This window comes from Paecilomyces variotii (genome assembly GCF_004022145.1).
Source record: "Paecilomyces variotii strain CBS 101075 chromosome Unknown C8Q69scaffold_2, whole genome shotgun sequence".
Taxonomy (NCBI): domain Eukaryota; kingdom Fungi; phylum Ascomycota; class Eurotiomycetes; order Eurotiales; family Thermoascaceae; genus Paecilomyces; species Paecilomyces variotii.
The window spans coordinates 3,372,062-3,397,600 of NW_021167141.1; the positions used below are offsets into that span (position 1 = coordinate 3,372,062).

The 25,539-nt window shown below is 48.7% G+C and overlaps 9 protein-coding genes across 9 annotated transcripts; 5 read left to right on the forward strand and 4 right to left on the reverse strand.

Annotated features, from left to right (window-relative positions):
- Positions 1 to 135: 135 nt before the first annotated feature.
- Positions 136 to 3,609, forward strand: C8Q69DRAFT_397857 (EF hand domain protein; the record flags this gene model as incomplete). The annotated part of the gene is made up of 3 exons (XM_028627794.1): positions 136 to 1,888; positions 1,946 to 3,133; positions 3,200 to 3,609. The coding sequence occupies 3 exons, from the start codon at positions 136 to 138 to the stop codon at positions 3,607 to 3,609; spliced, it is 3,351 nt and encodes a 1,116-aa protein (XP_028488048.1).
- Positions 3,610 to 4,508: 899 nt separating this feature from the next.
- C8Q69DRAFT_398613 (multicopper oxidase) lies at positions 4,509 to 6,427 on the reverse strand (the record flags this gene model as incomplete). The annotated part of the gene is made up of 5 exons (XM_028627809.1): positions 4,509 to 4,771; positions 4,849 to 5,204; positions 5,269 to 5,457; positions 5,497 to 6,035; positions 6,098 to 6,427. The coding sequence occupies 5 exons, from the start codon at positions 6,425 to 6,427 to the stop codon at positions 4,509 to 4,511; spliced, it is 1,677 nt and encodes a 558-aa protein (XP_028488049.1).
- A 2,716-nt stretch (positions 6,428 to 9,143) lies between these two features.
- On the forward strand, positions 9,144 to 10,915 carry C8Q69DRAFT_169585 (hypothetical protein). The gene is made up of 2 exons (XM_028625753.1): positions 9,144 to 9,519; positions 9,597 to 10,915. The coding sequence occupies exons 1-2, from the start codon at positions 9,305 to 9,307 to the stop codon at positions 10,468 to 10,470; spliced, it is 1,089 nt and encodes a 362-aa protein (XP_028488050.1). The 5' UTR covers positions 9,144 to 9,304; the 3' UTR covers positions 10,471 to 10,915.
- Positions 10,916 to 10,981: 66 nt separating this feature from the next.
- Positions 10,982 to 12,129, forward strand: C8Q69DRAFT_169698 (hypothetical protein). The gene has a single exon (XM_028625754.1). It carries the CDS (start codon positions 11,429 to 11,431, stop codon positions 11,933 to 11,935), a length of 507 nt encoding a protein of 168 aa, XP_028488051.1. The 5' UTR covers positions 10,982 to 11,428; the 3' UTR covers positions 11,936 to 12,129.
- Positions 12,130 to 12,412: 283 nt separating this feature from the next.
- Positions 12,413 to 14,311, forward strand: C8Q69DRAFT_505044 (cytochrome P450 monooxygenase pc-bph; the record flags this gene model as incomplete). Its single annotated transcript, XM_028632664.1, has 6 exons — positions 12,413 to 12,490; positions 12,570 to 12,673; positions 12,726 to 12,831; positions 12,894 to 13,247; positions 13,305 to 13,422; positions 13,491 to 14,311. 6 exons carry the CDS (start codon positions 12,413 to 12,415, stop codon positions 14,309 to 14,311), a joined length of 1,581 nt encoding a protein of 526 aa, XP_028488052.1.
- Positions 14,312 to 14,564: 253 nt separating this feature from the next.
- Positions 14,565 to 17,034, reverse strand: C8Q69DRAFT_496652 (major facilitator superfamily domain-containing protein). The gene is made up of 6 exons (XM_028632267.1): positions 16,639 to 17,034; positions 16,326 to 16,583; positions 16,128 to 16,272; positions 16,042 to 16,075; positions 15,315 to 15,988; positions 14,565 to 15,263 (listed from the first exon to the last, which is right to left on the reverse strand). The coding sequence occupies exons 1-6, from the start codon at positions 16,849 to 16,851 to the stop codon at positions 14,920 to 14,922; spliced, it is 1,668 nt and encodes a 555-aa protein (XP_028488053.1). The 5' UTR covers positions 16,852 to 17,034; the 3' UTR covers positions 14,565 to 14,919.
- Positions 17,035 to 17,059: 25 nt separating this feature from the next.
- On the reverse strand, positions 17,060 to 19,152 carry C8Q69DRAFT_458812 (methionine aminopeptidase). The gene is made up of 3 exons (XM_028630029.1): positions 18,694 to 19,152; positions 18,208 to 18,609; positions 17,060 to 18,143 (listed from the first exon to the last, which is right to left on the reverse strand). Exons 1-3 carry the CDS (start codon positions 18,829 to 18,831, stop codon positions 17,454 to 17,456), a joined length of 1,230 nt encoding a protein of 409 aa, XP_028488054.1. The 5' UTR covers positions 18,832 to 19,152; the 3' UTR covers positions 17,060 to 17,453.
- On the forward strand, positions 19,133 to 21,042 carry C8Q69DRAFT_505047 (putative kynurenine 3-monooxygenase; the record flags this gene model as incomplete). The annotated part of the gene is made up of 3 exons (XM_028632665.1): positions 19,133 to 19,253; positions 19,562 to 19,779; positions 19,837 to 21,042. The coding sequence occupies 3 exons, from the start codon at positions 19,133 to 19,135 to the stop codon at positions 21,040 to 21,042; spliced, it is 1,545 nt and encodes a 514-aa protein (XP_028488055.1).
- A 1,615-nt stretch (positions 21,043 to 22,657) lies between these two features.
- Positions 22,658 to 24,439, reverse strand: C8Q69DRAFT_169781 (hypothetical protein). The gene is made up of 3 exons (XM_028625755.1): positions 24,052 to 24,439; positions 23,928 to 23,993; positions 22,658 to 23,858 (listed from the first exon to the last, which is right to left on the reverse strand). The coding sequence occupies exons 1-3, from the start codon at positions 24,180 to 24,182 to the stop codon at positions 22,925 to 22,927; spliced, it is 1,131 nt and encodes a 376-aa protein (XP_028488056.1). The 5' UTR covers positions 24,183 to 24,439; the 3' UTR covers positions 22,658 to 22,924.
- Positions 24,440 to 25,539: the final 1,100 nt, after the last annotated feature.

Genomic DNA, 25,539 nt, shown 5'->3' on the forward strand with positions numbered 1-25,539 from the left:
CTTCGAAACACAAAGCTTGAGCACCTTGCGCACCAGCTGGCTTGAACTTGGAATTTGAGAATCTTCTGAAAGAGTCGTTCCCGACCATGAGTCCAGCAACGGTCGTTCCTTCGCACTGCTAACAATCTACGCGCCATGTCTGAGTTGGCGGCGTCTGGACCTGTGTCGCTGTCGCGATACCGGCCGGTCCTTTACCTGCTCACCGGCGTCACAGCTGCCTATGCTCTCTTCTACATCCATAGCAACTTCATCGCTTCGAATAGCTCGCATACGTCCCTGCGCCGTCGGAATGCTGTCCGGCGCCACCGACGCCATGACTTTGACGAGGAGATCGTGGACACTCCCTCGTTCCGAGCCATCAGCCATCTCGAGCAGCTCGAGCGACAAAACGGAGTATACGGCACGTTCAGGATAGAGACAGAAGATGGAAGGCGCGTGGAGAGCGGGCTGTTGCCGTCGCTTCTGGCGACCCGCGACCAGTTGATGGAGGAAGTGGGAGTGCCGCCAGCTCATGCGGAACGGATGAGGGAGATGATGGAGGAGACGTTCTTGGAATCCTTCTTTGCTTTGGATTTTCCACCGTCTCATACAATCCCTCAGGGGAGTACGGAGAGGCATTACTTGATGGACGAGCTGCAGCGTCGGGGAATTTCGCGGATGGGGATCACGAGAGCTCTGGAACGATATAATGCGGATAGCAACTTCGGGGATGACTTGCGACGTCGTCGACAGAATGGAGAGAGAGTGACGCTTGCTACGTCGTCTGGAGCTGAGCTTACAGCACCGATGCGCAACCTTGATGGCGGGGAGACGACCATGGACGACCAGAGTGTCTTCTCCTGGAGGGATGGGAATGACGATTCTTCTCCTACGAGCGAGGGACAAAATCTTCTCAACCTGCTATACCACATCGCAGAGGATCAGGCTAGGAGGGATGGCTATATTCATAGAGGGGTGACATGCAACAGCTGTGGTGCGATGCCGATTCAAGGTATCAGGTACCGATGCGCCAACTGTATCGATTACGATCTCTGCGAAACCTGCGAGGCTATGCAGGTGCACATCAAAACACATCTCTTCTACAAGGTCCGCATCCCTGCGCCTTTCTTGGGCAACCCGCGCCAGTCTCAGCCGGTGTGGTACCCAGGAAAGCCGATGATGCTGCCTCGCAGTCTCCCACGGCCGCTGGCAAAACGATTGATCAAGGAGACGAACTTCGAGAATACTGAGCTCGACGCATTGTGGGATCAGTTCCGCTGCCTGGCCAATGTAGAGTGGTTGGAGGATCCGAATAAATTGTGCATGGCTATTGACCGGAAGACATTTGACCGTTGTTTCGTTCCTAACACGTCTATCCGCCCGCCTCCTCCAAGTCTCATCTACGACCGCATGTTCGCTTTCTACGATACCAACGGTGATAATCTTATTGGTTTCGAAGAGTTCTTGAAGGGCCTGGCAAGCTTCAATAACAAGAGTCAGGATGAAAGGATGAAGCGTATATTTAACGGCTACGATATTGACCGAGATGGCTACGTTGAGCGCAAGGATTTCCTTCGGATGTTCAGAGCGTACTATGCTCTCAGTCGCGAGCTGACTAGAGACATGGTCGCTGGTATGGAAGATGATTTCTTGGAGGGCGGTGCACGAGACGTCGTCCTCGGGAGCCAACCCATCAGTTCTGCATTCCCGGGTAGTATTCCATCGGGTGAAGCGTCAAGAACGGGAGAAGGAAAACGAACAAACCTAGAAGGGGATATGGAAATCATTGACGATCAAGGCGTCTTGCGTCAGGACGGCACTGACACTGGCGATCGAAATGGCATTATCGGGGACGCCGCTGTCCGTGAACAGTTTGGTCGCGTTCGTCCGGTATTCCCATCGATGGTGCGTCTTTCGAGCTCAGCGGCTCCTCATCAGTCGCCGCCAACTGTGGCTTCTGCGACAGAAACAGAAGACGAAGGTGACGAAGACGATGATGAGGAGGGAAGCTCGGATGAAGATGGATCGAGTTCTTCCGTCAACAGTGACCAGTGGCCCCCAGCAGAGCATATTCTAGAGGAAGATATTGTGAGTGCACTGGGTGCATTCGTCCCTATCCAAGAAGTCACGGATCAGGTGGACAGAGCTCGTATCGGAAACGCAGTCTATCAAAGAATGCATGATGAAGACCAGAGGCGTGTTGATGAGGCGCGCACCCATGGTATTCATGAGCGCTGGCGGCGAAGAGCGTTCTATACTGATGAGGAGGACGGTGCCACACCACCGGAAGGCTATCAGGAGTCCGACTTTGACAGTCTCAGCGACGACGACGATGTCGAAGAGTCTCAACCGGAGTTATCTTCACGTCTACCGTTTACTCGCTCGAGATCATCATCCAAGGTACGCTTCCAAGATGATCTTGTCGATGATTATGACATCAGGTCAAACCCCTCGACATCGTCGCGCAGCGTTCCTGTTGGTGAGCGCTGGGGTGGCTTCGAGATCCCAGAAGTAGAGAAAGATGCAGGCAAGGAGATATTGTATCAGGTTACGCAGCAAGGTCTCAACGAGCTTCTGGATTATCTCTTCAAGGCGAAAGAGGATCTTCTTATGGAAGCACGTCGCACGCGAGCGGAACGAAAGAGATGGGCACGGGAAATTGAACTGATTGAGCACATGGATCCGAAGAAACAATTCAACCGAAAGCAAGATCAAGCTGCCGACGAGAATAATGAAGGAGAAGCTCATGATGAGAGGTCGCTCCAACAACGTATTGCCGAAAAGCCCTTGGATGAATTATTGCAAGTAGCGGGGTATTCGGTAACGCCATCGTCGCCAGAACTCGAAGGCCCTCAGCCTGTTCTGGCCCCTCCGTCGTCTGAACCTGTTGGGGGTGATGATGATGATGTGCGGCCAGTGCATCTTCGTGCGCCTTCAGACGAGGAGTTGCCTGAGCCTGCAATCCCTCAACCGTCTCAGCCGGATCCTACTCTGCCCCAAAATCGCCCTGACGGAAGAGATATTGAACAATCCCCCCCTCCACCAGTTACTCCGGACGCCTCCATTGGTGGCGACTATTTCCAGCTGGACGATTCTCCACGCGATCCAACACTCCCTCAGTACCGCCCGAACGAGGAGGATGAGCAGCAGCGCCGTCCACATCTCTGCTTCCGTGAGGAGCTGTCTTACGCCTCAGCACCCAGTACAGCTCGAACTTTAGATACTCCCTCCTCATACTCTAGCTTGTCTTCTGCGCAGCCTCAGCAGCAGTTGCCATTGCGACTCCGGCTGCAGCCCAATGGCACACCTTCGTTGCCAGCACCACGATCTCCCGCCTCATCGTCGGCTGAAGCAGAGGCGACAGCTCCTAAGTCAAGTCCCTCTTTCAAGCAGCCTATCCACTCCTCACATACATCCCCGACTATACGGCCTCGACAGCCGCCGCTCCGCACCCCATCTCCGCAGACTCTCGCGAGGTGGGCCCTCTTGAACCAAGTCGAGCGAGAGGCGAAAGAACGAGGCGGTAGCGGTGCCAAACTTAATTTCGAGGAATTCAGCCGGAAGATGAACGCTGACCGTGGCCGAAGACTCGGGTTCGTCAGTAGCTGGATTGAGATGGCAAGCTTTTGATTCGAGTTTTATCTTTGTTTTCTTGTTTTCTTTTTTTCTTTTTTTCGACCTCCTTTTTTCGTTTCGTTGCTGCCCATACTCGATGTTCTGTGCCCTAGTGCATCTCTTTTGCTCATTACTTGCACGGTATTAACATCAACCATCCACTCATAGAAAACCTTGGGCAGCGTGCAGCAGGACTTTTCGTTTGCACTGAGGGGAAGAAAGCATTGACACTATCGATGGGCAATGGACTAATGAATTCTACGAAAGTGTAATTACTAGGTTAGACCCTAGCTGGCGGATGGGCATTACATTCACCGTGTAAAATAAGAACAGCATTTGCATTAGCCATGAGTACGCTGGATGCCTCTCCATTCTCGCGATTGGACCTTGAAAACAAAGTTAGGCAAGAAATTTCACAATTGTTCAAGTAATATCGGATATGAGCCGACAACGATCAGATTTAGAATATGACATAATTCCCAACTTCCTATAACCAAAACAGTTCTATCTATTACTGGGAGAGTATTGTACATGTATGTATGCATTTATACCTAAACGCCTCAAGGAAAAAGGAAAAAAAAAAAATAAAAAAGGAATCTCCATCTTACAATTCAATTTCCTCACCCTCCTCTGTCGTCGTGACGGGTTTGTACGCGACATCGTCTTTAGTCTTGGGACGGCGTTTTCGGAGCATGAACCAGAATATCGCACCGCATGCTAGTGCAATGAAGCAGAAGTAGAAGATGAAAGCGGTTATTTTAAAGGGGCTGGATCTGTTTTTGTGATTGTGAAATAGTTAGTATAGTCAGTTAGTGTGTGGGTACTTGATGCGTGCGTGCATGGGGTGATTTGGAGGGGGGGGGGATGAATAGATAGATTAAAATAAATTGAGATATTGACGTGGGAGAGCTGTCTTACTTTGTATTATGTTCTGTGGAAGATTCTTGCTCTGTCGGAGAGGTTTGTTCTTCTTCTGTGTGTTTCTCATCTGAGGGACCCCAGTTCGTATCATTTTTGCTGGTGAATGGGATCTGGACTGGAGAGCATGCCTTGAGGTGGTCAGATGGGATAGATGACATTGGTGTCCGCTCCTGGAGTGTAAGAGGGTCTTCCACCATAGTGGCGATAAGTCCTGCATGGGCGTGCCATTCCATGTGGCAGTGGAATATCCATACTCCTGATTAGTTATAGTTCCAAGGTTAGTTACAGATTGTCTGGCTGGGAGATGTACGTTGACAGAAGGTGGTGACGCACCAGGATTATTAGCTCGAAACCGGACGACGATGCTTCCTCCTGGATTCACGACGAGTGTATCACGTCGGATGGGGGCTTGAGGGAGATCATTCTCGGTTAAGCCTTTATCTTTGAATAGACCATCGCCGCGCTTTGATTGGAACACAGCTTGGAAGTGGTGGCCGTGCAAGTGGAATGGGTGTCGGCCCATGTGTTCGTTGTTAACGATTAGTTCGACGATGGAGTCCTTTTCAAGGACGAATGAATTGGTCGATGCGGCATAGGTGGTCTCATTTGCGGCATCTGTACCGCTCGTAAGGGCTGTATATAGAGTTGGCACCTCGGGAGGCGAGTAGCTAACGTCGTTGAGGAGCCAGCTGGAAAAGAAGAACGTTGTTAGTGAAGTAGAATGCGCAGTTAGAATGGGGGGCAGATACTCACTGCGTAATTCCATCCAGATCCCTGTCCATGTTCATAGTAAGGGTGATTGTACGATCTGGATGGGCCAACAACGGTTGTTCGTCATACGGCACGAGTGCCATATCGTCTATACTGTCATACCTGGACAGCTGCTGTGGTTCCGGGTATGATAGGCTCGAGTCATATACAAGCCACCCTGTCGTTGACATGCTGAAATGTCCATGGCCCATTCTCGAGTTCTGCATATACCTGTTAGCGAAAGTCGTTGGGTGGAATAGAGTTGTAAAGCGTACTGGATCCAAACTCGCGACGATGGGATAGTTCGCTGCCCGATCATCCTTGGTCTTCAGTAGGAAACTACATCTCTGGCCAGTAGCGAGGTAGATGGTTTCAGCGACAGTCGGCTTCGTGTAGACTCCATCCAGTTCCACAATGGTCATGTTGTGACCTTCCATCCAGAAATACTGGCCCATGAACGCTCCTATGTTAATCATCCGGACGAGATACGTCTTTCCTGGCTGTACCCCGATTTTAAGATTCTGGGTCTCGTTGATCAAGTTCGATTGAGGCAGAGGTTCCTGCAACATCATGTTCCCCTTGGCCATGTACGTTGGAAGGAGAGCGGACATTTGATCGTGATACCAGTCTGATAAAGGCAAGATCAGTTCTTCCTCATACTCACCCTTGAAAGGTGAGGCGTCATCGTATATGATCAACGGACCCCGCAATCCGTCAGGATATTGCGATTGAGTGTGAGAATGATACCAGTATGTACCTGGTTGATCCACCTGTTTACAGAAAATCTCGTTATTTCGGTCATCTCGTACAGCCTGCGACAGGCACACCATACCGTAAAGTTATACTGGAAGCTGGATCCTGGTGGAATACCGCACTGGGTGACCTGAGCTGGTCCATCCATATGAGAGGCATTCTTCATGAAAAGGCCGTGGAAATGAAGGGATGTCGATTGGTTCCCTAATCCATTCAAGACATTGACGATAATGCGATCCCCAACATTGGCCGTAATCGCGGGCAATGGCCACTGGCCATTGATGCCAATGGTTGGTCTTACGTGCGCACCATCTGGATTCGAAGACACCCAAGTGATATTGAAATCGTAAGTGACCGTAGCGCATATCGCGCTCGGAAGAAGCGCCAGCAGGGCGCACAGGAAGATCATCAGGGGCGGCGATGCCACGGTGTAAATAAATACCTGGAAAGCACCGCTAGGGCCATTGCAGGATCCTGGGAACATTTGACCCCAGGATAAATGGCCAGCAACGCAGTGATTTAATAGCAATGATACATTCTTCTTTTGTTCTTGCTGTCAGCCGTCAGTTTGTTTTTAGCTTTCCGGGCCCCCGATCCCTAGATTTGCCGCTAAAAAACTGTCCGAGATCAACTAAATGTCTCCGGGGCTCTGAGATGCGAAACAATTCAACCTTCTGCCATTCGTTCGCAACAAGGAAGCTTACGGTTACAGGCTGGCCGGTGCGTCCTAGCATTGGCAAATAATGGCTCAATAATCGTTTCATCACCCACCAACTTCAAGAACTCAGAGTGTCATCGTTCCTTGGAGCTGTTTGACGTGAACTGTCACCCCATACCGGATATGTAAAGCCGGGTCGTCCTTTACTGTAATAACTAGTGGACCATTGCAAACCGCTCATGGAACTAATATTAACAGCTATTCCGTTGAGTCGAATCAACATGTTCATCTCTTCCATCGCGAAATGAAATGGTCCTAGCCATTATCTGGCATTTGCCATTGATGAGCGCTAAACTTCTGAACGCATCGGCTGGGGACAATCTCAATGGCCCAAGATCAGCGACGTTACCTTGAATCAGCGATAGGTTTCTACGAAACTACTATCAGTTACGCCTCATCGATCAGAAAATAGCTGGCAGTGATGGAATTTCTCATATTCGAGGTAGATTATCCACTCGACCCCAGAACTGACGTTAGTCCATACTGACGAGAACAGCTGATTACCGATGACAGCCTAGGCTGTCATCGATAGAGGATATGTATAAACCATCTTGTGGACATGCCGGATGGTTTCGATAAGTTGGGATACGATGGCCGTTTGAAGACCGCCATGTTGCTGTACGTAACCCACTTGTGTCGCTATTCTTTCCATTCCTAAGCTCATAGAGTCAGTATCTGTCGACTCGAAATGGTTTCCATGTCCCACGACGGTTCATCCGCAACATCGTCAGTTGGGACAGATCCAGATTTAGGGTCATGTCTGTCGCAACAAGTCGATTTCACGATATTTACCTGCTAGCCTAGGTCGGCAGGTTTGTGGAAGCCGGGAGTCAACATCCATGATCCAGTGCCTTACCACATTCCATCGACTAGTCTGCCTAGCAACTCGGTATTCCCTTTTCATCAAGCGATGACGCCCTCGTAAGGAGATACTTAATCAGTGGAATTCCCTTTGTGTTGATCTAGCGTCAATCCAACTGGGAGATGCTGCAGAGTCATTTCACAGATCCGTGACAGTTATTTTGTTTCTGGCCATACGTCTTTTTGCCATGGGCGAAGACAATATCGAAGCACAGCAGCTACATATCATTGAACTGAATATGCTCTGCTAATCTACAGTCGACACATATTGCGGTCTGTAACCGGGAGCCTTGATATGGTCTCTAGTTGTGGCTGCACGACGGAGTTCTCCTGGTCCAGCGAGGTGGTTTTTGATACAGCTGCGTTGGCGTTTGACAGTGGCTCGGTGGTCTTGAATGCCTTCGATACGATTCTAACAGAGCTGACCACAGTAGATGTTTGACAAGACATCAAATATATATATATAAGGACCGGGGTTCGGTGTCATAAGATTCTGTTTCATATTGAGTGGTGATAATATCGGACAAGTACCTCGGCTTTTCGGCTTTTCAATCACCTAATAAAAGTTATTAACTATTGGCTATCTAAGTAAATTTGGGAATTGTACAGGGACTGGAATGACTTGGTCTTAGTCCGAGACAAGTGGTCTCAAGAATCACTTGTCTCAAGAATCACAGAAAAAATCATCTCTATACCCAATAGCGCGGTTCAGCGAATCGCCTCCGAGATAAAGCGTCCTGTTTGTTGTTTTACTCCGTACTACTCGTCCAATGAAACCCATGGTCTTAGCGCTACTGTAGATATTCGGTGCCAAGAGGTGGGCGATATCCTCGCTATACGATTAGGATGTTTCCGATTAGCACCGCTGATCCATACAGGATCATTGATCAAAGCTTCCATGATACACATATGGTGAACCCCGTTTCATGAGTAGGGCCGAGACAATGTTGTCGGAAGATGCCGTATGACCCCTTTGGTTCCTTAATCCCATCCTGTTTTTCTATTTTAGTTAAAACGGGCTTAACTAGCCGATTTAATCTAGGGGACTTGTTTAGCGCTGAGTGCTGTTCCTAGGAAGGTATACAGTTCACTGACACATAGGACGAAAGGTTCACTTTTCGGAGCTATTGCCTTTATGCGCGACATCTTGGGGCCTCAGGGTGACAAGTCATGCGGTAAAAGGCATCTTAGAGCCCGGATGAGGCTGGCACATTATCTGAAACGAGTAAAACACCTCGCACTACGGACGACGCCGGCGCACCTGCACATGAAAGCCAGAGACAAATCCAGTTCTGGTGCTCTCGTCTACACCGATGTAGTAAGCATAGTAAACTAAATAGACATGGCGCTTCGAGAAGTTGACCGGCTTGATACGATCGGTGCCACAGACCTGGGCCACTGACTGGTAAGATCAAAACGCCCAAGTATGATCTCGGAGTACTAACGTCTCCAAGCCAGCACGCTCACTTGGTCGAGCCCAAATCTCCGACGCAGGCTCTACTGCTCGCGCCCGCTTAGTTCCTATCACTCTCTGTTTTGCCAAGCCTTAGGGGAGTAATGGCGGAGCTGTAGGGCAAGTTATAAAGTCTGGCATAGTCGATTGATTCTTGATACAGGTCAATTCATTCATTTTTTTGTCACCCTTCTTCTCTCTTTCTCTTTCTCGTTTATTCATTCTTTACCTGGTGCTTGGCCACCTTTTTCAAGATGATTCCTTCTGTTTTCCTTATCTGCCTTCTCGGATCAGCTGGTCTCATCGAGGGGGCAGCCCTGAGTCCTTACTCGCAGAAATACAGTACCCCCCTCGAAAGACGCGCCGATTCAACCTGTCTGGCGAATAACGCAATTCAAACGGCCAGTAGTTCAACAGGACAGGAGCCTGGTTCAGATGGACTTCAGGCTGGACAGGCGAAATCTGCAACGTAAGTTCTTCGCTACCATATCATATACAATAGAGGAACAGCCATGGACATGGTAGTTGACAACTGAACGGATTTAGTGACGACGCAAATTTCATTAATTTCTGTTCAGGGCAGACTTTGACCAACGGTCAGCAAAAGAAGGGCGGATCCTGCAACGGCATCGTCATGGGAAAGATCCCTTCCAGCAACAATATGATCTCTGCCATGATCACGAATCCTCAACCGGGAGACAAGATCACCGCAGGGAACACATTCACCATCTCTGTACAAACCACGAATCTCAAAGCCGGTTCCTTCACCAATGCGCAGTCAACATACTATTCTGCTCCACAGGACCTGGATAGTAGTGGCAATATCATTGGTCATTGCCATGTCACCGTACAGGAAATCGGGAGCCTTACAAGCACCACACCACCGGATCCATCCACGTTCGCCTTCTTTAAGGGTATCAACGACGATGGAAATGGCAAGGGCCTGTTGTCCGCCACAGTCACAGGCGGTCTACCAGCTGGAGTCTACCGTGTCTGCACAATGATCTCTTCCTCCAATCATCAGCCCGTTCTCATGCCTGTCGCTCAACGTGGTGCTCAGGATGATTGTACCAAGTTCGAGGTTGTCTCTAGCAGCAGCAGCAGCGGCAGCAACGGCAGCAATACCAACAACAGTAACAACTCTAATACGAGCAACGGTAGCAGTAGCTCCAGCACGAATTCAAAAGTGACAGTCCAGTCCGGCTCTCTTGGTGGGGCTCCTCCTACGATACAGGATTCGGGGAATCCCTCCAGACCATTCTCTGTCAACGGGAACACCTTCGTGAACTCGGCTGCAGCCGTCCAACGGGCTTGTGATATCCAATTTAATCAGTGTGCAGACGCTGCCAACGCCGGAAAACTAGGAGGCAAAACCGTTAATGATTGCCAGATTCAGAAGAATGGCTGTAAAGCAGCATAGAGATCTAGCTCGACTTGTATATATTATCACTGACGGCACTTTTGGATATTCCGGGGTCTATGTTCGAATAACAGCTGCTGAGATTTATAGGGGGTGGGGGGGAAGAAAGAAGGAAACAGAAGTGTATCATTTTTTTTTTTTGCCATTATACACAGGAACAACCGAGTAAAATCTAAAAACTACCTAGACTGCCTTAAAATACATGCGTAATATTGGTTACAGTCCGGTTAAGTCCGAGTTCTTCGACCCAAGTCACAACTCAAGAGTGTAGCACCATGGCATAATCGTAGCCGTTGCTATATTGAACAAACGCTAATGTTTTCTTAGCTCTCTCCAAATGCGCCCGCAGGTCAGGTAAGATGGGGATAATTCCTACAGGCAGCGTCTTTGTACTCCATGGCCACGCTCTGGCCTAGTCCATTGTTAGATTGGAAGTCTAATCCAATGAGTGGTGTTCTTTTTCAATATAATATATATTTCGATAGGAAGGGTGTGTCTCACGTGTGAAAAACTACTAGTCGTGAGAGCGTGGCCGCACTACTTACAGACGTAAGTATTCGTCCAACACCGCTTCTCGGTGCAACTGTTGTCCCTTCTGACAATCGGGATGGGACCGTAGAAATCTAGCATCGACAGAGTCGAACCTAAAGATATGGGCAATGGACTACCAGCATTAAGCCATCGAACATGCGTGGTGTAATTTGCCTCTATTTCTTCAGCTCGGTTTCAGGCCGCCCATGGCTTTCGCTCTTTTCCTGTTAAGACTTTTGGCCCCCTACTTAAGTACTTAATTTTAGGCTGTGGTACATTACCTAGCCATCTACGAAGGGGTAAGGTATGCCAATTTGACCATAATCATATACATATTTCATATTTCCAAGACGCTCACTTGTCAGAGTCAAGATTCAGAATCTCGAGAATCCTTCAGACTCATTAGAATCCTCCTTTTTTTTCAATTATGAGTTCCTCTTCGACAGGCCTTGGCCTCAGAGCCGCTGGCATTCTCGACTCCAACACTCCCAATTACGGTCCCGCTTTCTTAGGCTTCCACTTCCTCTTTGCCTACGGCGTTCTCTCCTCACGGACCCTGAAACAATGGTACGGCATCGACCACAATGAGTCGCCACGCGAGGATCTGGTCAAATATGGCGAGGACGCGGTGCGCACCGGTAAAATCACACGCAGACAGCTGGATATGCTCAAGCGCAATGAAGCGGCGCATGCCAATTCGGTGGAGAACTTCACGTTGCTTGTTGCGAGCGTCCTCTTCGCTTCACACGCTGGCGTTCCGGCACATACAATTAATGCCGCTTGTCTGTCATACACTGTTGCGCGGATGATCTATGGCACGGTTTATATTCTTATTGACCATCCGACGTGGAGTCAAGTGCGCGGGATCACATGGTGGTGGGGGAATCTGAGTTGTCTGTTTCTGCTGTGGAAGGCCGGAAAGCGTTTGGCTTAGTTCATATATCGATATGGAGTATTCCTGCAGGGACAAGTCCACGGAAATCTTCTGATTCAGTGTAGGAAAGATCTGTGAAAGATGCTCCTCATGGTATAGGGTACACTGCTGCTCGGTCTGAGCGGCGCCGAAGAGTCCGAGATTGGCTCCAATGAAACTGATTACAACTCTAGAATATCTTATCAAGAGCTCTAAACGCGCAGTATCATGTGAATATCGACCAGGTTCATAAGTGGGATGGTTCTGCAATCAGTCAAAGGTGGGATGTAGAATCTCTCTTGTTTATCATCGGTCCCTCAGATAATGTTGATAAATTGAAATAGCAGTCTACTTATACTTACGCCGTTATCAAGCTGGAAACGTGAAAAGATCATCAGTCTGACCAGATTTTAGTCTACGAGATCGAAAGTATCTTCTTCTGTGCCCACCAAAATACAATTTGATAAGAGAATCCCTGAATTGACATGCAAAGTAAACATGGGTCTTGTTGAAGCCTTAAGTGATGCCATACTTACCCCTTCTGCGATTGGGGCACTGGCAGTGACCTTGTTCATGGTATGCTACAGTTTTGCATACACCCATGCTTCACTTTCAAATTATGTTCACAAGCTGACTGTTATGGTACTTATGGTAGCTGTATTATGTGGTCCCATTTACGATTGACCCGCTTGGCCTCAACAAATATCCTGGTCCTCTTCTGGCGCACTTCTCCCATCTCTGGTCATTGATACAGGCTCGGTATTCAACCTTCCAAATCCTTATTTTACCAGTCGACTAACTGGACTCGTAGAAGGCATCGGCTTTCCCAATCTGTCTATGATCTTCATTTGAAGCACGGAGACTTTGTGCGCCTCTCCCCTAATGAAGTTAGCATAGCACATCCAGATAGTATTAAGGTCTGATCTACCTCTCAGAGTACTAAAGTAAATCCCATCTCATGCTGACAGGTCCGAACCAGCATATTTTGGGCCACGGGAATGGTTTCATGAAGTCCAACTTCTACTACGCATTCGACAACATCGAGCAGGGGATCTTTACCACCAGGGATCGTGCCGCCCATAGTCGCAAGCGCAAGTATGTGGCTCATATGTTCAGTCCCAAAGCCATGGTTCAATTCGAACCATACATAACCTCTGCCCTAAGCACGTTTGGGCATCAGATGGAGAGTTTGATCGATTCCGGAAAGGCGGGTGCATATACTACCCTTACGATGTGTAATCCAGATATTCGGTCACGGGCACAGCCCGGGGAGGCCGGTTTAGACGCTGCAACGTGGGCTGCATTTTTGGCTTTTGATATTATTGGTGATTTGGTGGGTTCTTTTTGCTTTCGTCAATTTTGCCAACAGGGGTTATAACACGATTTATAGGCTTTTGGTGAACCGTTTGGATTCACGGCAGCTGGTAACGATTCGAATAGTGGAATTAGAAAGCTTCGTGATCGTGGAGAATGGTGTGCGACGGTTGGACAGATGCCTTGGATCAAGAGTAAGTGTTGCTGGATACACAGGAGACACGTTCAAGGAAACTAACTGTGTTAATGTTTCTGGCGAAAGCATGGACCCCTTACTTTTTCTTCGACAGATTCTTCACCACTGGTCTCCGAGCTGCTCGAGGGCTGGCTTCGATGGGAATTGCTTGCGTAGAAAAACGAAAGAAAGCCTCAGTGGACCCGAACAGGAAAGATATCTTATATTATCTCCTATCGGCCAAAGACCCAGATACCGGAGGCGACCTGCCCGACCGAGAAGTCAAGGCTGAGGCATTGACACAGCTTATTGCAGGCAGCGATACCACTGGAAATACAATCACTCATGTCATCGACATGTTACTGCGCCATCCTGACAAGTATAAGAAACTACAGGAAGAGCTTGATCAGGCATACCCTCATCCCCTTCCTTCAGGTCATGTTGCCATGTTCAACGACTGCAAGAATTTACCCTATACCGAGGCTGTCATTTACGAAACTCTTCGCTTGCGAACCACTGTCTCTGTAGGATTACCCAGGGTAGTACCGTCAGAGGGTGCAACAGTTTGCGGGAAGTTCTTCCGCGGCGGCACCGTTCTTTCAACGCCTACATACACCACCCATCGTGACATGCGCGTTTGGGGCCCCGATGCCTTGGAATTTCATCCTGAGCGCTGGCTTGGTCCCAACCGGGCAGAGCTGGAGAATAATTTCCTGGGCTTCAGTTATGGGCCACGAGCTTGTATTGGCCGAAACGTTGCGTTTATGGAACTCAAGAAAACCGTGGCGACAATTTTCAGACGTTTCGATTACCGTCATATCTACCCTGAGAAAGAAAGCTACATCCGTGAAGGATTTCATCTGAAATGTCAGAAGCTTCCTGTGTTTATTTCTCGGAGGAAAGAGTGAGATATGTCTTTACTAGCAAGGCCTCTTTCGATAACCTAGTTGTGGATGGGACCAGATTGTAGGTCAATGGGATATGTGCAGCAGTGTGCTACTCTCATGGAATATTCCTGATACCTTCTCACAAGTACTAACGAGTGGATCTCGTTAGATGTCCATATGTGGCTTATCCTGATAATCTATCATGGCGATCATTGCCCTATCCTAGAGCCTGCTTCTGTTCGTTTCGGGCCAGAGTGTAGTTATTAGTTCCAGGAAGCGGATCGTAACTAGAAAGCATATGCATTGTTTTTAGGATGACAGCTGACTTTTTCCAATCTGGTAAAAAGAAATATACAATTTGACTAAAACAAGATTCTTTTTGATTCATATAACAGAAATACTTTTCAACAGGGCCACTGGTACGGTACTCTGCAAAACTTCCGCTTACAGCGGAGACTTCTTGAAAACAACTGCCATATCGCTTTTTTCTTATATAAAAAGGGGATTCAAAGGACCCAAGAACAATTGTCTTGGAATGCAATATGACTCTATCCCACTCATCGTATCATTGCGGGTCGTATATATCATCAATCTTCAAACATCTAGCGGATCTTCCAAGAACTTTGTGTTTATCGATTGAGGGGCCTTTCTCGAATGAAGAAGGCACTGAAAAGTGCAAAGAAGACAATGCCGATCATGAAGGCGAAACCAATGTTGGTTGACGAGCCGTAGCAGCTCCTCACGATTTGACGAACACCTGGCTCGAGCGTCTTGATATAGTCGAGACTCTGTCGGACTCCTTCGACGATGCGATCAATATCCTTGCTGTTTCGCAAGGCATATCTAAGTCTCTCACGGAGTAGTTGCTGGATGACTGTAGAGGACAACGAGAGGCCGATGACTGAGCCCAGCGATCTGAAAAGATATGAGCATGCTGTCACGACAGCCTGATCGTCGGGTGTTGCATTTGAAACTACCGGTCTCCGTAAGTTATGGATTCCAAATCCTGTGGAAGGATACTTACTCAATCCGATCAGCGTCGTAGTAACGCCAATTCCATTTCCGAATCCTGACATAACCATGCCTACCGTCATGCCAGCCAGGCTTTCTGTGGCAGCCCCGGAAAAGAGGAAGATAAAAGTGAGACCACCAGTCAACAAAGCATACGCAATAACTGTGAGCCAGTAATACTTCCCTGTCCATCGCATCACGAAGCCACCGAAAAGGGATCCGGAAACGCCAGCGACAATAGAGGGTAAGAGGCGGATACCAGCACCGGTGGCGGAGACACCGTCCAGAGCCTGGAAGTACAGGGGAAGATAAAACAGCGCTGCTAACCAGCCTCCGAAGCTGAAGAAATTGCAGGCATAGCAAGCAAAGAGAGACCGGTCGAAGATGATATGACCGGGTGCAAACGGCTCAGCAGCGACATAGACCTCCACAATGACGAACAAAGCGAACAATGCTATCGAAATGCTCAGAGAGACAATGGTAATGGGCAGCTTCCATGATACATTACTGCCACGGTCTAGTCCAACGAGGAAGCCAAGCACGGCACCGACAAGGACAATGGCTCCCAAGAAGTCAATACGGCGTAGCTTTGTTTTCCAGTGGGTCTTGTCTCTGGCCGGTATTTTTAGCATAACTGACACGGCTATGAATGCTAGAAAGCAGAGAGGGACTTGTGCGAGGAAGGCCCTGGAGGAATCAGCAACTCGTGACATTTACGGAGCATCATTGTAATAACTAACCATCGCCAGCCGATGTAGTCCGCCAAGATACCACCTTAGCCACAGTTAGCACATGTTCTTGAGTAGGCCTTGCACTATAAACTAACCTAGAGGAGCTCCAGTGCCGGAACCGGTTGCATATATGATGTTAATAACACCCTGCCATACTCCACGGTCCCGAAGCGGGACAATGTCGCTCATCAGAATACTGACGACGGTTGTCATTCCACCGCCTCCAATTCCCTGGAAAACCTATAGAACAATCAGCGACCTGGAACCAAGCATTGATCTGTCATTTTACATACACGAGCTGCTATTAGTTCATTGATATTCCGTGCCAGTCCGCAGAAGAGACATCCCATTCCAAAGATAGCGTATGCGTAAAGCAGGCATGTCTTGCGACCAAAGATATCGCTCAATTTCCCGTATAGCGGTTGGAAAGAGGTCAGTGTCAAGAAATATGAAGTAGCAATCCAACTTGTAAGATTGAGTGCTTTGAGGTCGCTGCCAATCTTGCCATAACTGGCTACAATAATTGTCTGGTCTGCTGCAGACAGGAAGATCTATATATTAAAGTCAGATCCCAAAGCAGATGATACGCTAACTTGAATGTCATACCCCTATTGAAATGGCAGGGACTATATATTTCAGCAGCTGTCTAGCCTCAGGCACCGTTTCGACGGCTCTCTCCCTCTCGATAACCTCTTCACCTGTTTCAACCAATCCGGGGTCTGCAACTGCTCCCGTCGGTAAAGGATCGGCAGGAACATGGCTGTCTCTGTGCTTACCCAGCAACGGAGAAGTCTCCGTGGGCTGGTCTCTGAAAGTCATGACTGCTAAGATTCTAGAACCAGCATCCCAATTGCCGACAAAGATGGGCAGTGAAAGGAAGTAAGGATATCACGACATCGCGATTACCGGCGGACTCGGCCGATCTTGTATCCTTTACATCCGCTCTGGCACGTGATGATAAGGAACCCCGCGGCGGTTTGCCCGATCTTCCTAAAAGGGAAGTTCGGAAGGTCGGGCAACAAGCCGAGGAGAACTATGAGACTAGCAATAATTGATGACTTATTATTCGTTGGGGAGAAGTTCTGTTCAGATCAGACCTATCTGGGGTCTACCATAACCGACTTCTCGTGCTATGGTCAATTTCTTCATCCATCTAAGCTCCTCTTGAGTGAACTACAGTACATCCAGAGCACCTACGGAAAACATGGTGATCGAAACATTTGTAGACATAGAAAATGGCCGAGAAAGATAGAAGCATATGCGTGCGTCGTATGTGAGCTGTCGTATATAGTCATTGCTGCTACAGCCATCATGAGAAGCCAGAACCGTGTCTAAATCATGCTATATCCTGATCCTTGGAATGTGCAAGTTTGTCATGAATCCGTCTACCGTAATTTGCATTTTCCGCAATTCAGATGGTGTCATGCAGAAGTCGTCTCGGCAGCAGCACCATTCTGGGCCTCCTTCGCATCTGTTGAGGGCATAGGGACTGGGCCACCAGGCGAATCAGGTAACCTTGCGGTCAGCACCTCAACACCATCCTCAGTAACCAAAAGCGTGTGCTCAAACTGGGCCGACAGAGATCCATCCGCCGTAGTACTCGTCCAGTCATCAGGCCAAGTCTTGTCCCGGTGAGTGCCAATGTTGATCATTGGTTCGATCGTGAAGCACATTCCCGGCTTTGCAGTGCCAACTGCCTTGTTCTTTGCGTAGTGAGGAATGTTGGGTGCACAGTGGAAGAGCTGATTGATACCGTGGCCACAGTAGCTCTTCACCACACTGCAATTCCTGCTCTTCGCATGCTTCTCGATAAGATTACCAGGCTCTCTGAAGAGCATTCCTGGCTTGACTAGTTCTATTGATTTATCCAGACACTCTCTCGCGGTCTCCACCACTCGAACGGCGTCAGGATTTGCAAGAGCCTTCTCCCCCACATAGTATGTCTCGTTAATATCACCGTGGAATCCACCGTGGTAAAGAGTTACATCGATATTGATGATGTCGCCATCCTCGAGAGGTCGCTGGTCGGGAATACCGTGACAGATGGTCTCGTTGATAGAAGTGCAAACAGACTTAGGGAAGTGCACGTAGTTCAGCGGCGACGGGTATGACTGTGTGAATCAGTATCCCACTGCAAGAGAGAAAAAAAAAATAATGATCCATGAAAACACCTACATCTCTCTCTAGACAAGCCTTGTGGACGATTTCGTCGATGTAGTCCGTTGTCACCCCGGGTTTTACCGCTCGTGCAGCGATATCCAGTACTTCGCGTGCCAGGCGGCACACCTTCCTCATACCCTCCTGTTCCTTCTTGTTGAGAATGGTAATATTATGTCGACCGACGAACTTCTGTTCTGACCGGGGGATGCCATCGTAGGCATAGTCGGGATGGCGGATCGAGTCCGGAACGGTTCTGCGTGGGGAGAGAGGGTAGACAGGTCTCAACGAGCCTGTGAAAGGGAACGTGGGGAAAGGATTGTAGTGGCCGGTTGCTGGATCTGGTTCAGAAACTACCTTCGGAGGAAAAAGGTTGGTGAGGATATTACTCTTGGCCTTGTGGACAGTCTTATGGGAACTCTGAATTCGAGGATCAGTATGAGCCACAAGAATCTAATGCAAGAGTGCAACACGTGCACCTTACGGAAGTACAAGAAAGCCTACCCAGCTCCTCTTAAAACAGTCTTGAGAGCAGAAGAAGCTGTCAATGCCCTGCTTGAGACAAGTCGGACACTGCAAGGTCCCCGCACTATTCCCGCAGTCTACCCCAGCGCATTTCCGCGTTTCAACCTCGGCCGCCATGCTGTAAAAGAGTGCTGAGACAAGAAGAAAATAATAGGCTAAGCTGCAAAAGAGAAGCGCAGCCTAGTATACCAGTATCGTAACGCAGGCGAAAGGCAGAGCAAACAACACCGGGGAAAGAAAAAAGTCTCTGCCGGGCCGACTGCGGACTTTTGGTGGCGTGAGCTGGTTGGCGAACCACGTTCCTTCAGGCGCGTTAAGCGCCGCCCTTTACCGCTGGCCGCCTTCGCCGAGATAATCATGAGGTGACTCGAGTCCCTCTGCAGCACGCTTGCTGTTAAGGACGAGGTTCGTGTCAGACATGGCGGACGCCTCAAAAAAGCAGAAAGTCGTGATCGTGGGTGCGGGGCCGGTTGGCTCACTTGCTGCCCTCTACGCAGCATCAAGGGGCGATGATGTTGAGATATATGAGTTACGCGGAGGTATGTTGTGTTACAAACCATCCACCCTGCTGGGTATTTCATGGACTCGGACCTATCAGTACATCTCCTATCTGTTTTATTTGCTTTCTACGTGATTCAGGACCTTGCTGGATACCATAGGCAATTCACTTCTCTCTCTCAACGCCGTCTCCTCTTTCCACCAATTGTACACCTGCATGTTCTTTTCTTGGCCTTGGAACTGTGCGCCATCGTTTTCTACAACTTTCAGTCATTGATGTTCTGATTTCCTCGTGAGACGCGTCTCATTGCTTTGGGAGGTCAACTTATTCATTCCGCATTTTCCGTAGATCTCCGGGATCCGTCGACTATTCCGCTCAACTTCACCAAATCGATCAACCTTGCTCTCTCCGAGCGCGGTATCAATTCGATGAAGGAGTCAGGGCGACATGGCTTGATCGACAAGCTTCTCCAGGAGACCATACCTATGTATGGTCGAATGATCCATGGACGAAATGCTTCCGGAGAGCTATGGGGAGCCGCCCAAGCTTACGATGTTCACGGCAGAGTACGTCATCTTCCCAAGTAATCTGTCAAATCCCTTCTAGTGCTGACATTCAGACAGGCCATTAATGCGGTAGACCGTGGTTCTCTGAACAATGCTCTTCTAGACGAACTTGATCGAACGCCAAATGTCAAAATGTTCTTTAACCACAAACTTACTGGAGCCGACTTCCGCTCGAACAAGGCGTGGTTTGAACAGCGGCTACCTGACGGTGCCGATGACAAGTCGGATCGAGCACCTGAAGTTGAAGTCTCATTTGATATGTTAATTGGCGCTGATGGGGCTCATTCTGCAACGAGGTACCACATGATGAAATTTGCTCGTGTGGACTATCAGCAAGAGTATATTGACACGTTGTGGTGCGAGTTCCGAATTCCTCCAACAGAGGATGGAAACTTCCGTATTTCTCCGAATCATCTTCACATTTGGCCAGGGAAGGAGTTCATGTTCATTGCCCTGCCTTCTGCAGACAAGTCATTCACATGTACATTGTTTGCACCATCGTCTCACTACTCTAAGTTAGAGGATGGACCCGAGAAGGTTGTTGAGTTCTTTGACAAATACTTCCCTGGCGTGTGCCCAGATTTGATCACCCCAGATGCCCTTCAGGAACAATTCACATCCAACCCTCATCTCCCTCTCATCAGCATCAAATGCAAACCTCATCACTACGGCTCCAGCGTGGTGATACTTGGTGATGCTGCACATGCAGTGCTCCCTTTCTATGGCCAGGGCCTGAACGCTGGTATGGAAGACGTCCGGGTTCTGTTTGAGATTCTGGACAAACATGGCGTCTATAACTCACTGTATGACCCTGATGCTCAAAAGGCCTCAAGGGCTAGCGCCTTCCAGGCGTATACTGATCAGCGTGCGCCTGATACCCATGCTATTAATGATTTATCAAAGCGCAACTACCTCGAGATGCGCTGGGGTGTCAAGTTACCTCTTTACAAACTCCGTAAATATGTTGAGGAAACCTTGGACAGCTATTTCCCTCGTCTTGGCTGGAGAACGCAGTACTCTCGCGTTAGCTTCAGCAATGAGCGGTACTCTGAGGTCATCAGGGCTGCGGATAGGCAAGGGGAGATATTCACTGCATTCCTGGGCTCTGTGACCCTTTCGTTGCTGGGTTCTCTCGGGTTCATACTCTGCAGGTTTCGGACGCATATACTCCCTTCGGGGTTCGTTTTGTCCCCTCTACAAACCTTGACAGACATTTCATTCAAGGTATATCATGCCACTTTACGTGCGTATTCGTACTCATGATGGCCATTGGAAATCAGTCATTCGCCCAATCGTGCGAACCTGTAGTTGGATCTCAATGGTTGCAGGGAGATTGGATGATACTCTACCTCTACTATATATTATATCCTTTGTGCGTGGTGCTACACACAAAAAAGAGCATAATAGGAAGATGAATTTAGCGCACAGCTCTGATTTCCTCTAGCAATTCAAGTCTCCAAATCAACTATAACCTGCAATTTCTTATAATTAAACAGCGTTTCCCCTCATTATTCACTATCAGCACACTACAGCAAAATTCATCATGACGAGCGTCTAAAAGTATCCTGCTTCATCAAGTATAAAAGTCAAAGCCCTGCAACAAGAACATGGCCGGATGCAGTATTCGGTCCTCACGCATCGTTAACACCGATAACTTCCTAGCATTGAAACCTAGTCTGGTTATAACTTTTTGCTTCTTTTTTGCGGTAGGGCCCCATTCCCGCAAAAGAATGTCCGGCACCGTACACCCATAACCGCGGCGTACAGCGCTGCACTACCCAGGCTTGCTGAAAGAGGCAAGCTGAACCTTTCCCCTAGTAAATAGTCACTTGTTTACTTATGATATAAGAGTGAACACCGATGACTTAAGCGACTGCGGTGATGTTTCTGTTCATAGGATTGCAGGATTTCATGGGTTCAAATATTCCAGGCTGCGGAGAGATCTAGAGAATGCCACTGCGGGGCTGTGTATATTGACTGAATAGTCGATTTCATGATCTGATATGTTTTTGTATTAGCGATGGCGTAAGTCAGTCTGTAAAAGAGAGGATAAAAATGAAAGACAGTAAAATCGCGAGCAACGTATTCGATGCTAGCCCCATACGATGGCGACTCTTTCTTGCAATGTTCTCTACATCTCCGAAAGTAGTGTTAGTAGAACTATGAGGGGGCAGTTCCCCGAGTACTGAGCTAGATTAATCTGTCATCACCATTATGGTAACCGGGCATGCCAGAAGAGAGAGAGAGAGAGAGAGAGAGAGAAAGAAATATTCTGGTACCAAAGACAGACATTCAAATTTCCCTGGAGCTTACCATTTTTCCATCTTTCTTATCCAGTTAGTCATAGGTTCCGAATTGTAGCTCAACAGCTTCGATGCTCATAAAATCGGTGGACGGGAAAAAAAGCATGGAAGCGCAAACGTACGTCTGTGCTCTAGTAGAAACTTGACTCTACTACAAGAGTGATAAATACAAAAACAGGCCCCAGCACGGCATCTCAGGTCTTGTCTAAACAACCTTTCTAAGGTGACCTTGACAGGATGATCTTTATATAAACATCCCGGGACTGCAAAGTCAATGGCAGCGCAGGGAGACGCGACGTGGGTTTCCATTGAGACAATTGATCTGCTAGGACCGGCAGATCATAGCCATCGCTATTACTCCTGGCGTATACACGGAGCAGTGGGGACCAAATAAGATTTTAACCACGGCTTCAGCAAAAAGAAAATAAATAAACGGGACAAGGCAAGGGTTCGGTGAGAGAGCTTCAGAACACGGTCTAAAAGCGCGCCCCGGGATGAAATGTGCTTCAGCGGATGCGTGGGCGGTTGGCGGTCGTTAGTTAACAGACACCGGTTCCATTGGGTCAGCCAGATAACGGACTGTAATTGTGTGACCGTAGATGTTGTTGTGGTAAGTGCTTCCTTTATACAGCCTTTGGAAAGCCGTTGATCCAATCCGTTTCCGTTTGGGAATCAGGACACTACGGCGAAGGCCCAGCCTGGAGTATCTCCTATCGGGTATAAATTCCTTGGATATCCAGGGGTCGGAGACAAGAGTCCAAGGTCAGTGGGTAATAAGTTCCATGATGGTATCATCCGTTACCATGGGAAGAACATTCGGTGGCAGTAGTCCAAACATGAGCTCAGGAAGTCCCAAATTTAGCCCGATGAGCTCGTCTATCCTGGATAAGCATTTCCGTCTGGATATATAGGCGATCCAAGTATTCCATTGCGGTTGCATCTTTCAATATCTTTGCAACTTGAGTCCCGGCCGAGATCAGTTGCAAGACGTTTCTGTCGTCCTTGACCGGCCTAGATTGGTGCTTGGCAGCATGTCGCATCTCCAAGGAATTCTCCAGAACAGTAACTAACTGTTTTATCTGGCCATTGTATAATACACGGGCCGGGATGCGACGCTTAGTGGCCAATCTTTTCAAGAGATAAACCCACTCGGTCCATTCACGGTCTGCGGGCACCCTAACCTGTCTTTTGTCCGGCTCCACGGGAATGGGGAATTGATACTTCGCAATGAAATCGAAGGCACATTGAGACAAGCAATCATTAACTTGACAAAGGATTTGGTCTTGCTCCGAGATATCAAGGTTAGTAGGGAGATGAGGCAATTCTCTCTCCTGAGCGGCTATAGTTCGAGGCGAAGGCATATCCAGAAGCTGATGCGGGCCATCAAACTCATCGCGGTTCGATGGTCGCCTTTGGTTATAATATTTGACCTGAGGCCTCCCTTTACCAGAGGATCGTCGTTTAGATATCTCCACGGAGTAATCGGATCCTTCCAGCGATCTGGATGAGTCTTGATCACGCATGAGGGAGTCTGTAGATATGTGCCCGCGAGAGTCCCAATCTCCAAAGACTGAAACCGGACGCGGTGGCTGCCCAATGGGCCCAAAAGCGTCATGTGCGGATGCATGCGAATAGCGTCCATACTCCTCATTAGAAGTTGTCACTGCACTCTGGGAGTGACCATAGTCATAGGCCCCGGCTTGTCCTATGGGCCAAGCAAGTGCCTGCGGGTTCCTAGGCGTAGAGTCCCGGGGGTGTGGAAACGTCCTTTTCCCGCTAGCAAGGAGAAAGCAGGAAGATTTCAGTACAGTGCTTGAGGAACGGGTATGAAAGGTTATTATATACCTTTGTTGATAAATTATAGGCCCATTGGAGGAAGTGGTGTAAAGAGGTGCTGGCTGCGACATCATACTGGCCAGCAGTGTGAGTATAGGTCGAATTTCCAGCGCATCTATCCGAGTAAACTGACCTTCGACGAGGAGACATATCTGACTCGCTGCTTGCAGGGTAGAAGCCAGAATCGATGCTGGATGCCGTATCCGAGTAGGACCGGAAACCTCGAGGTAAGGCCATCAAAAGAGGTGAAACCACGGGAGGCATCGAGCAAATCAGTGAGTCTAGAAGAAACCCTCAAAAATAAGGACTAGATAGAACACGTATAGATCGAAATAATGCAATATATACGCCCTGGTGTCCTAGAACTGTGTAGTGTAGTGAAGGGATATTATATTCCCGTGGAGTGTGCTTAGGAGTCGTGGAGGCTTATAGTCGGGGGTGTGAATAGAGTCCTTGGTAACAACGCATCTATACCGAAAAGGCGCTACTAATGGGCAACTTAGTGGCAAAAGTGGACTCCCAGTGATAGCTCTCCACCTGGATCGTGTTCTGGACGATCCAGAAGAGTGGGAGCGATCCCAAGCTGTTCAAGCTGTTACCTTCACCGCCTGTTGACTAGATCGCCTGCCGGCCATGTTCACCGGGCAGCTTCGAGCAAATGCCAAACGCATGGATATAGAACAAACACAGTCCAATAAGGCGAATGTGCTAATATCAACGAGAGTCGATTTCCCACGATGAATGGCCAAGAGGAATATCTCCATCGGGTACCTCAATAATGCCATGGATAGAACCGGATCGCGAGGCGCCTAACCACTCAAACGGATCATTGAAGCATGTTGACACGGTTGCTAGCTGCCTTCTACCAGAGAAGCTTCAGCGAAGCACTAACCATGGTCCCTGGGAGCTTTGGGCAGCAATGAATAGCAACGAGGCGCCTGCGTCCACTCATAGCTTGCTGCTCCTTTGGACACTTGGTTCCTTGAGACATTTTACGGAGATTGGGGCGTGGCCGAAGAAAAGACGCTGGCGGAGAAAAGAAAAAGGCAGCCAGAGAAACGCACATATGTCGGACGCTTCAGAGCGATACCCGTAGTCATGATGTGGTTGCCGCTGATGATTCGCATGGCAACTGACTCGCATGCCGAGGACCACGAACGGTGCCCGTGCTTTCTGCTACGCACAATTTCACGGAGCTCCATGCGTAAAACTCGCCGTATGTAGACGCTGTTGGAAGACAATTTTTGACGTCCGATATACGATAGTTTTCCTAGGCACAATCCAACGAGAAATTAGAGAAACTATGCATGGCAATGGACCGTCCCACTTCGACACGCGAGAGACTGGAGAGTGCCATTATTGCGATGTGGACTGTGGAGAGCGTAGGATCTGCATCCCGTACGCCGGGATGCTTCGATAAAATTGGGCATAAATGCGCTGTTCGAGGCCCAACTAGCATTGTTGCGGAGGCCCGTGTTGCCCGAACCTAGGCAGACGGACGTCCCTTGGATTCGAGGGATGATACTTCACGAAGCAAATAATCTTTCATGCCATCTTCCGGCTTTCCTCGGATTCTCTATCATTTGTTTAGAGCGCTTCAAGGATGTCGATGTGAATTCCT

What these genes read in the sequence shown, in the direction of transcription:
- C8Q69DRAFT_169585 (XM_028625753.1), top strand. Translation starts at nt 9,305, where the DNA reads ATGATTCCTTCTGTTTTCCTTATCTGCCTTCTCGGATCAGCTGGTCTC. An exon ending in GGACAGGCGAAATCTGCAAC is followed by an intron (nt 9,520 to 9,596) that starts GTAAGTTCTTCG and finishes GAACGGATTTAG; the next exon opens with TGACGACGCAAATTTCATTA.
- C8Q69DRAFT_496652 (XM_028632267.1), bottom strand. Translation starts at nt 16,851, where the DNA reads ATGACTTTCAGAGACCAGCCCACGGAGACTTCTCCGTTGCTGGGTAAG. An exon ending in TCCCTGCCATTTCAATAGGG is followed by an intron (nt 16,584 to 16,638) that starts GTATGACATTCA and finishes TTTAATATATAG; the next exon opens with ATCTTCCTGTCTGCAGCAGA. An exon ending in TACGACGCTGATCGGATTGA is followed by an intron (nt 15,264 to 15,314) that starts GTAAGTATCCTT and finishes GGAGACCGGTAG; the next exon opens with TTTCAAATGCAACACCCGAC.
- C8Q69DRAFT_169698 (XM_028625754.1), top strand. Translation starts at nt 11,429, where the DNA reads ATGAGTTCCTCTTCGACAGGCCTTGGCCTCAGAGCCGCTGGCATTCTC.
- C8Q69DRAFT_458812 (XM_028630029.1), bottom strand. Translation starts at nt 18,831, where the DNA reads ATGGCGGCCGAGGTTGAAACGCGGAAATGCGCTGGGGTAGACTGCGGG. An exon ending in ACTGTTTTAAGAGGAGCTGG is followed by an intron (nt 18,610 to 18,693) that starts GTAGGCTTTCTT and finishes CCTCGAATTCAG; the next exon opens with AGTTCCCATAAGACTGTCCA. An exon ending in AGGCTTGTCTAGAGAGAGAT is followed by an intron (nt 18,144 to 18,207) that starts GTAGGTGTTTTC and finishes TGATTCACACAG; the next exon opens with TCATACCCGTCGCCGCTGAA.
- C8Q69DRAFT_169781 (XM_028625755.1), bottom strand. Translation starts at nt 24,182, where the DNA reads ATGCCTCCCGTGGTTTCACCTCTTTTGATGGCCTTACCTCGAGGTTTC. An exon ending in GATATGTCTCCTCGTCGAAG is followed by an intron (nt 23,994 to 24,051) that starts GTCAGTTTACTC and finishes ACTGCTGGCCAG; the next exon opens with TATGATGTCGCAGCCAGCAC. An exon ending in CCTATAATTTATCAACAAAG is followed by an intron (nt 23,859 to 23,927) that starts GTATATAATAAC and finishes TCTCCTTGCTAG; the next exon opens with CGGGAAAAGGACGTTTCCAC.